The 14928-nt window shown below is 47.3% G+C and overlaps 2 protein-coding genes across 2 annotated transcripts; one reads left to right on the forward strand and one right to left on the reverse strand.

Moving 5' to 3' along the window:
* Nucleotides 1-2799: 2799 nt before the first annotated feature.
* On the reverse strand, nucleotides 2800-5107 carry LOC115534329 (homeobox protein Nkx-2.2-like). Its single transcript, XM_030345237.1, has 2 exons — nucleotides 4830-5107; nucleotides 2800-3380 (listed from the first exon to the last, which is right to left on the reverse strand). Exons 1-2 carry the CDS (start codon nucleotides 5044-5046, stop codon nucleotides 2836-2838), a joined length of 762 nt encoding a protein of 253 aa, XP_030201097.1. The 5' UTR covers nucleotides 5047-5107; the 3' UTR covers nucleotides 2800-2835.
* A 4656-nt stretch (nucleotides 5108-9763) lies between these two features.
* On the forward strand, nucleotides 9764-12822 carry pax1b (paired box 1b). Its single transcript, XM_030346116.1, has 5 exons — nucleotides 9764-9767; nucleotides 10355-10972; nucleotides 11451-11578; nucleotides 11740-11941; nucleotides 12388-12822. Exons 1-5 carry the CDS (start codon nucleotides 9764-9766, stop codon nucleotides 12474-12476), a joined length of 1041 nt encoding a protein of 346 aa, XP_030201976.1. The 3' UTR covers nucleotides 12477-12822.
* The last annotated feature ends 2106 nt before the right edge of the window (nucleotides 12823-14928 follow it).

The following is a 14928-nucleotide window of genomic DNA, read 5'->3' on the forward strand; positions in this document are numbered from 1 at the left end:
TTCTCCGGGCGCTCGTGCGCATGCGCCGCTCCGCGTGGGCGCCGGGAGTCGAGCCCCGCTGAGTACCTGAGGTCTGCGAGGGATTAGCTCCGTAGCCTAGCAACCCCACTACAACACCACCGCCAGGTCCGTGATGTAAGCCCCGCTGCACCAACGTTAAGGCTTAAGCTCCGCCGTGTAGCCGCAACTTCCCATCGCCTCCCTCTGCGAGAGAGAGTTGAAAAGTCGACTTTAGTTTGGAACCCCTTGGATCAACAGTTTTTATTGATGTTGGTACTCAGCCATGAATAGTGTAATAACGTTCATACTCAATAGTATAATAACAGTGATAAAGCACTCTGAGCTCCCTATCTGTAACATGAGTGAGGACGACATCTCGGATCATAACAGTAATATTAACTGTACATTTCATCTCAAGTTCAGGAGGGTTCATGAACTGCTTTTAAATATAGGCTGTTACGTCAAAGGGTCTGTTCTATCATGATCCGTGTGGGTTTCATCCCCCCCCCCACCTCTATTTCTGTCTCACTCTCTCCCACTAGTGATACCACACACACACACGCACGCACACACACGCACACGCACGAAAACCACCCAGAGACCCTCTAGCGCCCCCTCACGGAGGTGTTGGACATAACGTTAATCAATCAGTGACATCAAAAACATTTATTTTGGTTGAGTAACATACTAATGCTGTGCATCAGGAATCAGTCGTCATTAATAAATCCTCTTTTTTTTTTTTTTTTTTTCCTTCAGCGTGTGAGACGGAGACTTTGAATTCGCAGTCTTTCGCTACCAGCTGTTGCACTGGGGTGCCCCCTGGCGGCAAGACGTCGACCTCACAGCTCAGAGGAGGACTAACCATCCGTTCAAACCGGTGAATTCATATCTTTATGATTATTGCTGATGTCTAGACAGGAGGCTTCACCTCAGAACCTTCCCTTGGTGGGAAACAAACTCACGATTGAAGATTTTTTGTAAATAGATAGACAAAGTAAATGGATTAATACTAATATTTAGAATATCATAGCCTACTTAAGCATTAGTATTAAGATAATACTTAGAATAATTTATTCTAATAATTCTGTCAACAAGATATTTTCAGAAGGCTTTATGTTTAATGCCTTTCTACTAGCCTAATCCAACATATGAATACAAATGAGTTGCATTCAAGATATTTTGCATTGATGGACTTTATAGCCAACCCGTAGGCCTGTGTTAAATATTTAATGCGCAGACAATCCACGTGTGTTCGTTTGTTTTTTTAGTTAAGAAGAAGATACCTTTTTGTTCAATTATGTTGTCTCTGATCTCGATCTCGTGAGTTGTGTGTCTCCCGGTCTGTCCAGATCACGGCTTGTTTTCTGAGGATCTGCTGCCATCGTGCGGTCACACGTGTCATGGGTTCACATCCCAGCTCTATACATGGTGAAACTCCTACATTAAATAATGGTGGTTATTTACTGCCAATAGGCATTGCATTGGCCTGAATTATAACAATGCAAGAGACGTTGGATTTTGATAAATTTAGATGTTTGCGTGTGTAAAAAGCAGCAGAAAAAGAACCTCAAAGAACAGGTGCGTTTAGAAGAGACGCGCACTCTTTTCATCGGATCTTCTTTGGGATGGAATCCAAAACGTCGACAGAAGTTCCAGCCTGGATAGAAACCATCAGACCTATACCGCTCAGCCTTTATGGGGATGAGCCGACCGTATCTGAATAAAGAGCCCCCAACACACACACACACACACACACACACACACACACACACACACACACACACACACACACACACACACACACACACACACACACACACACACACACACACACACACACACACACACACACACAGGGACTCACTAAAGGGTTTATGGGTCTTTCATTGTCAAACGATGAGTAATTCTGGCTTTGCAAAACCCTGTAATCCCGGTGCCCTTTGACCCCGGGACCCGACGTGTTGTGTTAGGGGCGTCTCTGTTACTGTAACCCCTCAATGTTTAGTCTGCAGCGGCGGCAATTAAAACTAATAGAAGCGATCTTTAATTGGGCTGGTCGGTTTGTTTTCCTGTCGTTAACGTGGTGGTCGCGGGCCTACAGTCGTTGATCTTCAGACGGATTAGGAGCAGGATTATCAGCCTCGGAATCTCGTTTGCGTTAGATGACCGTCTCCATGTTCCTACAGATGATAAAGATCTTTAGAGCGGCGTGAAAATAGACGGATCCAATTGGCCCGATAAAAGATCCGTCTGTGAAAAGGCAGTAGAACAAGTGAAAGTTGTGTCGCCTTTACGGAATTGTCACCAAGTCCTCTTTGGTGAAGTTTACATTTTTTGGCTCGTGGGTCGGCAGCTGGTTTTGTAACAAAGGAGATGTTGTCTCTAATGACATCAGAGTCCAGGCCTGAATGAAGCCTATACGTCTGTCATTTAATCGAAACAAATATTCGGTATTTATGCTGGCTTATATGGTATATTTGTGTTTTCAGATTTGTTTTTCTCAAAGTTAAATTCGAGTGTCACAACGTGCATAATAAGTACCATGGTTTATTCATCACATAAATATCAAGTTATCACGCACAAAGCACCTTCATAAATATAAAACGCACGGGAAGTTTCTCACAGTCAAAATAGCATTTCCTTTATCAAACACAACGGTCAGAAAATACCAAAAATATCAAACACGATCAAATGATGCACCACAAGTTGTTTTTTGAAATTCAAATTTTCTCTCCTCATTTTCTCAGCTCCAGTCCCCCCCCCCCCCCCCCCCCCCCACACACACACACACACCGGAACAAGTCAGTGCCGTTCAGGTAGTCCGCTGAGAGGTGTTTATTTCCCGGGGCAGGTCCAGCGGTACAGCCCGTGCAAGCCGGACAGCTGCGACATCACGTCCGGCCCATAGTGGGAGTGCACGTGCATGTGGGACAGGGAGTAGCCACTGCACGTGGAGAGGGGCAGCCCGGCCCTGAGCGTGGCCTCCACGGCCTCGTGCTTCCTGAAGCCCTCGTACGCCATCCCGTCCCGCACCAGAATGGGGATGGCCACGCGCCGCGGAGGCGACACGAGCTGGATCATCTCCATGCTCCTCTCGGCCCGCGCACGCTTCATCTTGTAGCGGTGGTTCTGGAACCAGATCTTCACCTGGGTGGGCGTCAGTCGCAGCGCGCGGGCCAGGTGTTCGCGCTCGGGCGCCGACAGGTAGCGCTGCTGCCGGAAGCGCCGCTCGAGCTCGTAGGTCTGTGCCTTGGAGAAGAGCACGCGCCGCTTCCGCTTCTTCACGCCGTCCTCGCGCCCCGTGAGGCGGTCCACGTCCTGGGACTCATCCGTGGAGAGTTCTGGAGACTTGGACCTCGAGCCCGCCGCGAGACTGTGGACTGGGGAAGAGAGGCACCGTTAGGACTCGTTATTAATACAGCATCTTGTGATTATAATATTACTAACTTATATACCTTTAGAACTCTTGTGGTCAGGAACAAAATATAAAAAACTCATAGAACTCTTATATTTATGCTCACAAGATAACTTATATATACCTTTAGAACTCTTATAGTTAATACATATATGATTATAATATAACTTGTATCCAATTAGCTCTCTTATATTTAATACATATCTTATGATTATAATATGAATAACTCATATACCCTTATAACTGAGTTATAATGCAGCAGTTTATATCATAATATAACTCAAATACCTTTATAACTCTTATTGTTATACAATGCAGCAGCTTATGATTATATTATAATTTATATACCTTTAGAACCTCTCTTATAGTTAATACATCTTATATTTTTATATAGATAACTTATAAACCTTTATAACATATTTTATAATTAATACAATACAGCATCTTTTCATTTGAATATAACTTGTATTGCTTCATAAAGTCTCTTATAGATGCAGAATCTATCGATTTGAACATGAATAACTTAATCAGTCATTTAACGTCTCTTATAATTAATACACTACAGTAGCTTAGGATTCTAATATTGATCACTTTTATTAATTTATAACGTCTCTTGTAGGCCTAGTTAATAATATACAGCATCGTACGATTTTAATAAAGATAATTAATATAGGCCTACATTTAATAATGTCTCTTATAGCATCGAATGAATTGGAAATATATACATTTCATAACTGCCCTTGTGGAATCTTTGGTACTAATAACGATATAGGCATATATGAATAATATGTATAGGCCTATTAAATGTATCAAACTTTAAATACACATGCACATTTTGTAATTAATTCATGCAATCATGTAACTTAATAAAAAATAATACAGATAACAATACAGATAATTATCTAGTTAAAAAAATTCAAATAATATATACTTGGCTACTAGAAATAGTCCCCTTCTAAATGGCAATATAAATCACTCAAGTCGTATCCATATCACATTTTTAATAAACATTAACTCGATTTAAAAACGAATGGAATAGCCTTCAAACAGGCCAACTTAAATAATTGAACTTGTTGAAGACAGAGTTAATATGGGATGGGGCTTTAAACGTCCTCTGTCATAACATATATTAAATATAACATAATATCATGGAATACGCCACTAATAGACTTCCTTAACGACTGAAGGAAGTAAACGATCATTTACGGTATTAAAGTTAAGGGATAATTTAGGGTATTAAAGTTAAGGGATAATTTAGGGTCTTAAAGTTAAGGGATCATTATGGTGCTTAAAGTAATGGGATCTTAAGGTTAAGGGATCTTATAGTAAAGGGATCTTAAGTTAAAAGGATCTTAAAGTAACGGTATCTTAAAGTAAGTGGATCATTTAAGGTCCTAAAGTAATGGGATCTTACTCGCTGATTCCGCCCATCTCGTGTAGTTCCCGGAACTGTTCGGGCTCAGTCGGCTCTCTAGCTCCGCTTGTTTGACGGCTCCGCCTCGGGTCGGGTCCACGACCCGGTGCGTCAACCCTTCGTCCTCGGTCTCCTCGGGTCCAGACCCTCCGGCCGGGTCGGGGAGGTCCAGGATGTCCCTCACGGAGAAGCCCGTCTTCGAGGCGGAGAAGGACATGATAGGAAGGCGCTACTGTTGAGCAGAACTCCTGCCGCCGCTGCGTCTGGATGCCCTCTCTGCCTCCCCCTCTCTTCCCCCCCCCCCCCCCCCCCTCTCTCTCTCGCTCTCTCTTCTCCCTCCCTCTCTCTCTCTCTCTCTCTCTCTCTCTCTCTCTCTCTCGCTAGCGCGGTAAACGGGACTACGGTGGCTTTATGAGGAGGAGAGGAATGTCCTCCCGGTCTCGTCGCTCGCGGCAGAGTGCCGGTCGCGTCGCTCGGCGCGTTAACACCTCCATCAACATAACGCAGTGCTACGCTGACCTATGAGCGCTAAGCGGCGGGGGCGCGGTGGAAACGCAGAGGTAGAAAAGGTTACCGAACGCGGAGGCGGGACCCGGGAGTCAAGTTGATGCGCGCCGCGTCTCGGGTGAACGCGGTTCAGGGCGGGTGAAGGCCCCATCAGTGGTGCTTCAGAGCCCGTGAGTGTTTAGCTGATATCAGCGGCGTTTATGCTGCATATATAGTGGTTTTAAACCCGCCCCCCCTACATGTAGTGTTTTTACCCCCCCCCCCCCCCCCCCCATATAATGGCTTCCCCCCCCCCCCCTTATATAGTGGTTGTATCCCCATACTGGTTTTAACACCCTCTATATACTGGTTCTAACCCCTCCTGCCTGGTCCCACACATTATTCCCGTCTCAGCGGTTCATAACCCGGCACCAGACCCGGCTGGGGATGGAGGGGTTCCGGGTCCCAGGCCCGGGTCCATGACGGGTCTCAGAGGGATTCGAGTCTATGACGGGTCTCAGCGTCAATATTTGGTCGCGGCTTAACTCGAGGAGCGGACGGCGCGCGCGGAGCTCCCCGTGTTTGCACGTCCTCGTAACGTGGCTTATCGGTTCGAGAGGGTGAGGAGAGATGATCCATCCACAAGGCGTGATTGTACCTTTTACGGGCGTCGGTTTTTTTTTAAGTGAGACGTCAGTAGGCGGGAACGACCGAATGACTCCGGGGGGACACGAGGGTCGGATCCAGACGTAAGGGGCGGCGGGCCTTTGTCATATTTATGACCTGCTCGATATTAATATTGTTCCCTGGTTAATAGCTGATAACTATATTTATATCGGCTATGGAGTCCTTGAACGAGATGATGAACGAGAGGAGGCTTTTTATATCTCGTTTCTCTCCGCGTCACTTCTGATCTATGTCGCCGGGCGGTTCGGGCGCGCGGCGGGCGGCCCCGCCATCGGCGGCCATGTTTTCTTGATTCAATTTAAATGTTTACGTTCCCCTCGCATGCTCCAGTGCAGCGCGAGCCTCACCCGTTCTCAGCAGGGGGGGGGGGGGGCGATCCTGGGTGGTCGCCGCTGAGCAAACACACGTACAAACCGATTGCTAAGCTGCGGACAAAGGCGGCGATGTGGACAAATGTCCGGCTGGCATTGGAAGTGTTTGTAAGGAGCGCGTTTCGGCATTCATGCGGGGCGCGAGATGATGCTGAGTGACGCCCCCAGCACAAAGCGCACTAACTGGGTGGAATAAACCCGCGGGCGCTGCTAGTTGTCATGGCATTCAACCTCAATGGACTATCTCTTCATTCATCTTCCCTCGGAGGACCACAGCCACCCACGCACACACACACACACACACACACACACACACACACACACACACACACACACACACACACACACACACACACACACACACACACACACACACACACGTGTACACGCAGACACCACGTACACTCACGCAAGCACGCGCAGACACAAATACACACGCACGCACACATACACGCACACACACAAAGATAAACAGATATACAGACACATCACTCGCATAATAAATCATATTCTCGTCCCATTTCGTCTTTAAAAACTAAAAGCAATAAAAAACGAGCTAGAAGAGAAACTACGGGTCAAAATGTTTCCATTAAACCCATGAGATCCACATCCATTCACTGACTTGCGGGATTGATATTCATTAGCCCCCCATTATCTGGCGATCATTGCATTCAAATCGCGTTAATCCGGTTTATTTGCCGCCTGATTTCAGACGTTATATGGGTCAGCTCACGCGCCAGACAAACTTTTGGTTTGAGTTTTATGACCAGAACAGCCCAGAGGGGCGGAGCTTTACTGACTGGACCAGCCCAGAGGGGAGGGGTTTGACTGACTGGACCAGCCCATAGAGGCGAAGTTTTACTGCGGTATACAAACACATCATTAGTACCTTTTATGACTAGTTGGACTATTAACTGTTATTGCTGTTAGTGTCTCTAATGAATTAACCAATTCGTTTACAAATTCAATGAGTGGGCCTAGTTAATGACAAAAAATAACGAATAACGAAAACTAACCCGATGGTGGCTATCTATAGGTGTCATTATCCAGAAATACAATGTGGCAAGGTAATGCATATAGAGGCCTAATTAAACGCAATAGCTCCACTCAGAAGGGACCTGGGCCTACTTAGGGTGACCTGTAGGTCAAAGGTCAGAGTGTGTATAGTGTGTATCTTCCCCTCAGCTCTCTGTTGGCTGATTATTTGTGTCCCTTTTTATAAATACTTCAGTTATTTCAAACGTTGTGACACTTAGGATAATAATAATAATAATAATAATAATAATAATAATAATAATAATAATAATAATAATAATAATAATAATAATATAATAATAACAACAAACTCAGTTAAAGCAATAGGCCCTGCTCTATGCGTCGGAGGCCCCTTTAAGGCCCCTAACGGAACACTGGGCCCCTGAAGGTAAATACGGAGATGGTCCGTTTCTGTCCCCTGCTTTTGGCAATCTATAGAAAACACGTTGTTGTCCGCAAATACCGTTGTCAACCTCTTTAAAAATGGGCGGAGAGCGACACCTAGTGGTAGAGCTCCATATCTCCACGCCTTCCGTCTCCAGTACTGATTACACAGAGATTCAATTATAAAATAAATTACTGCACATGTACGCACAGATTAACCGAGTTAAGATTATTAACTATGGCTAAACAGTTTTTCAGATCTAATTTAGATCTCCTACAACTCTCCACCTGATTACCACAGCTAAAAGCCTTTATTTCAATCTGAGTATCATAGTCTCTGTTTGGACATTCAGACAGACGGCGTCATGTAGATTCCGGAGGTTATGTGAAGAGTTGCGATGCGGTTACCCCTCCAGAGGGGGGCGCTGTAGTACCTCAAATAGATACCGCTTCGCCTGCGAACCTGAAAGTTGGTGAAGCGTATCCATCCGGCCAGAGATGAGATGCTTTAGGATTTTGAACTTAACTGTATTAAGGTCTTCGTTACCATCACGCTTTTAAAGGCCCCTCGTTACAAACATTCCTGGTTATTTATGGGATATTTTTTATTATCACGGGTAGGGAATTTAGGCCTACTGCGGCAAAATATGACATATCAGTGCAAATAAAGATAACATTTAAATAAAAAAGAAATAAGAACAAAAAATAGAAAAGTTATAGGCCCTATAGGCCTAGGGCTTTTTTTTATATCAAATATATGAAATATCTTTCCAAGACATGTCTCTCTCGGTCGGCCTAAGACAGACCGACGTCCTTATCTCTGACCTTCTAACGCAATAATCAATGTGAAGTAACTCGTTAATACTCTCTTCTGCCCACTTCTCTCGGGGGCGGGACGGACTCCATGACGACCACTTATCTACCTAATGGAGTGGGCGGGTCTAGGACAACGTCCGGTTGGCAGATATGCCCACAGGGTTTGAACCGGACAGATCAATGATACGTTCAAATCGAGGTGTCCTTCTGTGGTTTGAGGGATATCTGACTTTAGAATCAATGGGTTATGGTTCAATTGATAATTAATTCAATTTAATGGGATCCATATTAGGCCTACTTTTTTATTATTTTAATCGACGGATAACAAACACACATTACACATCCAGTTAGGAATGGAAAATGTTGCAACTCTTAAGTTACAGTTTATGTATATCAGAGCTTTGAATTAAACTTTGAATTGTGTAATTTTAATTTTCGTCTATTTTTCCATTTTCGTTTCTCGTTCCCAAAGAAAAATGTCCTGTGTCTCTGCGCACTGTCCCACAAATAACTTTTTCTCATTCAATAATCGCACGAATTGTAGTGTTGGTTTAGGCCTAATTAAAGTTTGCAATTTGTTCCCGATCCACCGTATTACTTGAAGTTATATTATAAAGTTTAACACGAACCTTCCAAAAAGTAGAGAACGCTTAGTAGACGTATGTTTATATAGCCTACTTTAAAATATGTATTTTATCGTACTTTTTAACTTTTGAATTAGTATTTTTTTGATTGGAAGGGGGGAGGGGTTAAATATTAACAACAGGTACGAGGTGGGGGGGCGGGGGGGGGGGGGGGGGGGTTAAATAATAACATCAGGTATGAGTATGAGAGGGAGGGAGGAGGGGGGAGGAGTTAAATAATATCCACCACGCGCTGAGGTCCATTTGGAATCTGAACCACGCGAATTGCGTGGGACGTCCTGTCGACCGTCCAGCTCCAAGGAGGAGAGGCTCTGGAGGAGCATCACGGAGCGAGAGGAGGGACAGTAGGGCCGACTCCAGAGCGGCGGAGCAGAAGTACGGCGTACAGCGCGCTCCGGCCCACTGCGTAAAGCTCGTTTTACGCACATGGGGACGTCGGAGTGACGGCTCACAGCGGGTCTCTATGCCTGAGGAAATGGTTTTCTGCCTCCGCTGAAAGGAGCCGCGGGCCATGGGTAGGACCAATATAACTATTCCAGAAGCCGTTCATCTTTGTATATCTCTGTCTGTCTGTACATGAGGATAGCAATATTTGGCGATCCAGCCTCAATGTAGTGTGAAGCTGACGTGTTCATACTAACCTTGGATGAGCCACACATTAACTGAATAGTGTTGAGTGGATAGCCTACACTTCGAAGTGATGTTACAATTATTGTAATGCAGGAAGAATGAATTAATCATTGTTCATTATTATGTGACCTTTAAATATTAACAATATATTGGAGATAATTCTTTTTTTATTCATCCAAAGAAATAGGATATAAAACCCACCGAAGTGGGCTGTTGTGTTTCTATGTTTGATTCCTCTACTCATAACCTCCATTAATGTTTAATTCCTTTACCATAACCTCCACTTTATCTTTAATTCCTTTACCATAACCTCCACTTTATATTTAATTCCTTCATCCTAACCTCCACTTAATGTTTGATTCCTTCATCCTAACCTCCACTTAATGTTTGATTCCTTTACCCTACCCTCCACTTAATGTTTCATTCCTTTTCCCTAAACTCCACCCCTCCCGTTCGCCCTCCGTCTCTCCAGACCAGTCCTACGGGGAGGTCAACCAGCTCGGCGGGGTCTTCGTCAACGGCCGCCCGCTGCCAAACGGGCTCCGGATCCGCATCGTGGAGCTGGCCCAGCTGGGGGTCCGCCCGTGCGACATCAGCCGCCAGCTGCGCGTGTCCCACGGCTGCGTGAGCAAGATCCTCGCGCGGTACCACGAGACCGGCTCGGTCCTGCCCGGCGCCATCGGCGGCAGCAAGCCACGCGTGACCACGCCGCACGTGGTGAAGAACATCCGTGAATACAAACAGGGAGACCCGGGGATCTTCGCGTGGGAGATTCGGGATCGGCTCCTCGCGGACGCGGTCTGTGACAAATACAACGTCCCATCCGTGAGCTCCATCAGCCGGATCTTACGGAACAAGATCGGGAACCTCTCCCAGTCGAACCAGTATGAGAACCACCACACCAAGACCCACCCAGGCCCACTGGCCGGCAGCCCCGTGCACGCCTACGCCTTCCCGGGGCCCCTGGGGCCCTCACCGGGGAGCAAGGTCGGAGGGGTCTCCGCGACGCACGTGGGGCTCTCGCGGGCCTGGCCGTCCGTGCACACCGTAAGCAACATCCTCGGGATCCGCTCCTTCATGGACCCTTCAGGTGGGCGCAGAACGTGACAACCTCCTATGGTCGGTCTCGAGCGCACACATCAGCGTTGACGCCCGCGCCGTTACGCATGCCTTTACGCCACGTACCGTTAACCATTGAGGCTTTTAGAAAGAGATACGAAAAGAAGGCAAACACACACAGCGGCCGCTCAGTGACCTGGTACCAATGAGCCAGGCAGCTGGGATGTTGCACCAGATAGTCCAAGAATGAATGAGAACATTTTACATTTAATCCAACACGTGGTTCAATAGAGGAGAGACAACTAAATTTTTTCATTTCAAATTAATAATTTATTTAAATTAATCGAAAATTAGAAAAATTGAATTCAGTGCGTAAAACTAAATGAACTCGTCAGGTTAAAATCTGATATCAAAACATTATAGATCTTGGCTTATACAGACCTTTTTCAATCTGGATAAGACGGACAGCCTCACTAAATTCTGCACATTCAATCTAAATGTTCTCCCAGCTTCATCCGGACCGGACGGATACGCGCCAATAATGGATGAGGGGGCGGGCAGGGCCGGCGCGTTCCCCTCCGCGCGCGCTGTCCACGTGGACAAGACCGCGTCAGACCCAGACGTCAAATACTCTCAGGTACACCCTGTGTGTGTGTGTGTGTGTGTGTGTGTGTGTGTGTGTGTGTGTGTGTGTGTGTGTGTGTGTGTGTGTGTGTGTGTGTGTGTGTGTGTGTGTGTGTGTGTGTGTGTGTGTGTGTGTGTGTGATATACTCTGACCGATAAATGTGTACGCCTCAGTGCTCGTCGAACCTGTCCGGGTACGTGTCGACCTGCGCCTACTCGCCTCCCGGCCAGTACGGGCTCTACGGCGGGTCAGGGTACATGAGCCCTGCTGGGGCGGGCTGGCAGGCCCAGAGCCCCGGCTTCAGCCACCCGCTAACCACGGCCTCACCGACCTGCGGAGACTTCCATTCCGCGGGGCCGCTGAAGCAGAGACTCGGTGAGGACCGGAGGCCTCTCCACTAAATGAAATGGTTTGATTTCATAACATTTAGTTTCGGACATTATATGAAACAGAACCGTTTTAATTGTTGTCTTCTTAAAGACTGGCCCTTTATTCTATTATTTTATTATTTTATCAATACAAATAATGATAGTATTGTTGTATCATTAGGCTATTTTTGTTTTTGTCATTTAATTAATTAAAAAAATCAAATGTATTTATTTTTTATTAAAATTTACATTAGCTGTTAGCTTTTTAGGACAGATTGGCACAATCAGAAAAACGGTTAAAGTCTTAGGTCTGTAACACTAAAAAGTACATTATTGAACGGTTTTATGGCTTCATATTGCAGTTCAGGATTAATGTTTCCTAAATTAAGGAGGAGAGGGGATCTTGATATTAATTATTAGATTATTAAATATATATTGGTTTGTTCCCTCCAGGTGACCGGAAGCCGGTGGGGGGGCTCAGCAGGTATCCCCCGGAGCAAGTGACCTGCCCCCAGCGCCTCTCGCCCAGCGGCGCCTCGTGAAGTCAGAAGAACCACTCGAATGCTCGTTGATCCGTGGATGACGTCATCAGAGTGACGACATCGTGTCCGTCCCGTCGTGTTTTCCTGCAACCCCTTCAGCCTCGTGCTCAGGTGACCGCAGCTCCTCCTCGTCATCGGCGGGTCCTCGTGGACGTTAAGGAAAAAAAACGTCCACGAGCTCCCGCGCGCTCTGATCGTGGGGAGTGCTTGACAGACATGGCGGCTTCCAATGATATTATTCTTAATACGATGCGTTAAATGCAAATGTATTTTTATGAAATTATTTGTTACTTATGTTTGTTGTTCTAAAATAAAGTTACGCAATTCAAAGTGTGTCGACATGTGAGAAGTGAAAACAGTTGTAAATTAACGGCGCTTCGCGAAATGATATCTCAGCTCGTGGGCGTCGCACTGCGTCACGCGTCACGCGCCTTCATAAACATGATCGCCTCCACAACAAGCAGACGGAAAGAAACCCGAGACCCCACGCAGTATCCTTACGATCTAAACTTCTAAACTTCTTCTTGTATTTTATGAAGGTACTACTTTGGTATTGTATTGAAGCTGGGTGTTTCTAAATAACTCTGAACAGGACGTAGAACGGGGCCGGATGGGTCTCTCTCTCTCTCTCTCTCTCTCTCTCTCTCTCTCTCTCTCTCTCTCTCTCTCTCTCTCTCTCTCTCTCTCTCTCTCTCTCTCTCTCTCTCTCTCTCTCTCTCTCTCTCTCTCTCTCTCTCAGGGCCCCTCCCCTCTCCAGTCAGGGGCCCATCGTCCTGAGACCCCTCTAACCTGGGTCTCACTGCGGGGTCTCCAGCCCAGACACACAGCTCTGGGGACTGGATCTAACCTCCCCCTCACACCCTCTGCCCCCTGCCTCACCCCTCCTACCTCCCACCCTCTCCCCCCTTGCCTCCCACCCCCTCCCACCCTCTCCCCCCTTGCCTCCCCCCTCCTCACACCCTCTCCCCCCTGCCTCACCCTCCTCCCACCCTCTCCCCCCTGCTCTCCCCCCCTCCACCACTGGTGAGCAGTGTCACTGGTATCACTGGTTTAACCACAGGTTGGGGGGTGACTCTGGGTGAGCCAGCAGCCCTTCTCCTGTCCATCGTCTCCCGTCTGTTCAGAGGACCGGAGTGCCCCCCCCCCCCCCCCCTCCCCCATGCCTGGGGGGAGAACCAATCCCCGTCTCTACGCATGTGTTCCCGTATTATGGTTACCAGTGGGCGTCCCAGTGAGCTGCTGGTGTTGGACTGGGCGGGGACAGATGTGGGAGGCGGTAAACCCTCTGGTCCGACCTCAGGGGGCGAGTGAGGGGGAGACGGGGGGACGGGGTGTGAGGACGGGCCAGGAGATCTCTCTCTCTCTCTCTCCCTCCCTCCCTCCCTCTCTCTCTCTCTCTCTCTCCCTCTCTCCCTCTCTCCGTCTCTCTCTCTGTCTCTCTCTCTCTCTCTCTCTCTCTCTCTCTCTCTCTCTCTCGCTCTCGCTCTCTCTCTCTCTCTCTCTCTCTCTCTCTCTCTCCCTCTCTCCCTCTCTCCCTCTCTCTCTCTCTCTCTCTCTCTCTCTCTCTCTGTCTCTCTCTCTCTCTCTCTCGCTCTCGCTCTCGCTCTCGCTCTCGCTCTCTCTCTCTCTCTCTCTCTCTCTCTCTCTCTCTCTCTCTCTCTCTCTCTCTCTCTCTCTCTCTCTCTCTCTCTCCCTCTCTCTGTCTCTGTCTCTCGGCTAAGCAAAGCTACGTCGCTACGGAGACGGATAGGCTGTCCAAACAAGATGGCTGCCAAACTTGCGTGGAGTTTCTGACGTCAGCGGTAGGCCTCCGCTTTGCTGGTATGGAGCCAGGTGTGTGTGGTGTGTGTGTGTGTGTGTGTGTGTGTGTGTGTGTGTGTGTGTGTGTGTGTGTGTGTGTGTGTGTGTGTGTGTGTGTGTGTGTGTGGATAGGAGGGCGCACCTATAGGAGGGCGCATGCCCTCCTATAGGTCCGCTATTAAACCCTCACCCTAAAGACACGAAGGCCCGGATATAACGGGAGATTTACCGGAATTTACAGAGAAAACAGATCACGTGTCGGGCTTTGAAATCCTCCAACTTCTCCCGGCTTTGATGTCCCGTGTGTGTGTGTGTGTGTGTGTGTGTGTGTGTGTGTGTGTGTGTGTGTGTGTGTGTGTGTGTGTGTGTGTGTGTGTGTGTGGGGGGGGGGGGGGGGGGGGGGGTCTGGGCAGATGCTGACATTTTCGATGACACATCTAAACCTGCGGTTATGTAGCAACCAGAGTTTCTCCGATTTTATTTTGATGTTTCATATAGACACGTGTACACAACCACACGCACACACAAAGAACACCAGCCAGGAGGTTTATTTAAGGACCAGTGTACTGAACACTGCCCGTATCTCTAACACCAGATGCTAGCTTTAGCTTTATATTTACATATTCGATTATTGAAAATCATACAATTAGGA

Source organism: Gadus morhua, chromosome 21, assembly GCF_902167405.1.
Source record: "Gadus morhua chromosome 21, gadMor3.0, whole genome shotgun sequence".
NCBI classification, from domain to species: domain Eukaryota; kingdom Metazoa; phylum Chordata; class Actinopteri; order Gadiformes; family Gadidae; genus Gadus; species Gadus morhua.

What these genes read in the sequence shown, in the direction of transcription:
- pax1b (XM_030346116.1), top strand. An exon ending in CTCCTTCATGGACCCTTCAG is followed by an intron (nt 10,973 to 11,450) that starts GTGGGCGCAGAA and finishes ATGTTCTCCCAG; the next exon opens with CTTCATCCGGACCGGACGGA. An exon ending in GCCGCTGAAGCAGAGACTCG is followed by an intron (nt 11,942 to 12,387) that starts GTGAGGACCGGA and finishes TGTTCCCTCCAG; the next exon opens with GTGACCGGAAGCCGGTGGGG.
- LOC115534329 (XM_030345237.1), bottom strand. Translation starts at nt 5,046, where the DNA reads ATGTCCTTCTCCGCCTCGAAGACGGGCTTCTCCGTGAGGGACATCCTG. An exon ending in GAGATGGGCGGAATCAGCGA is followed by an intron (nt 3,381 to 4,829) that starts GTAAGATCCCAT and finishes TCTCTTCCCCAG; the next exon opens with TCCACAGTCTCGCGGCGGGC.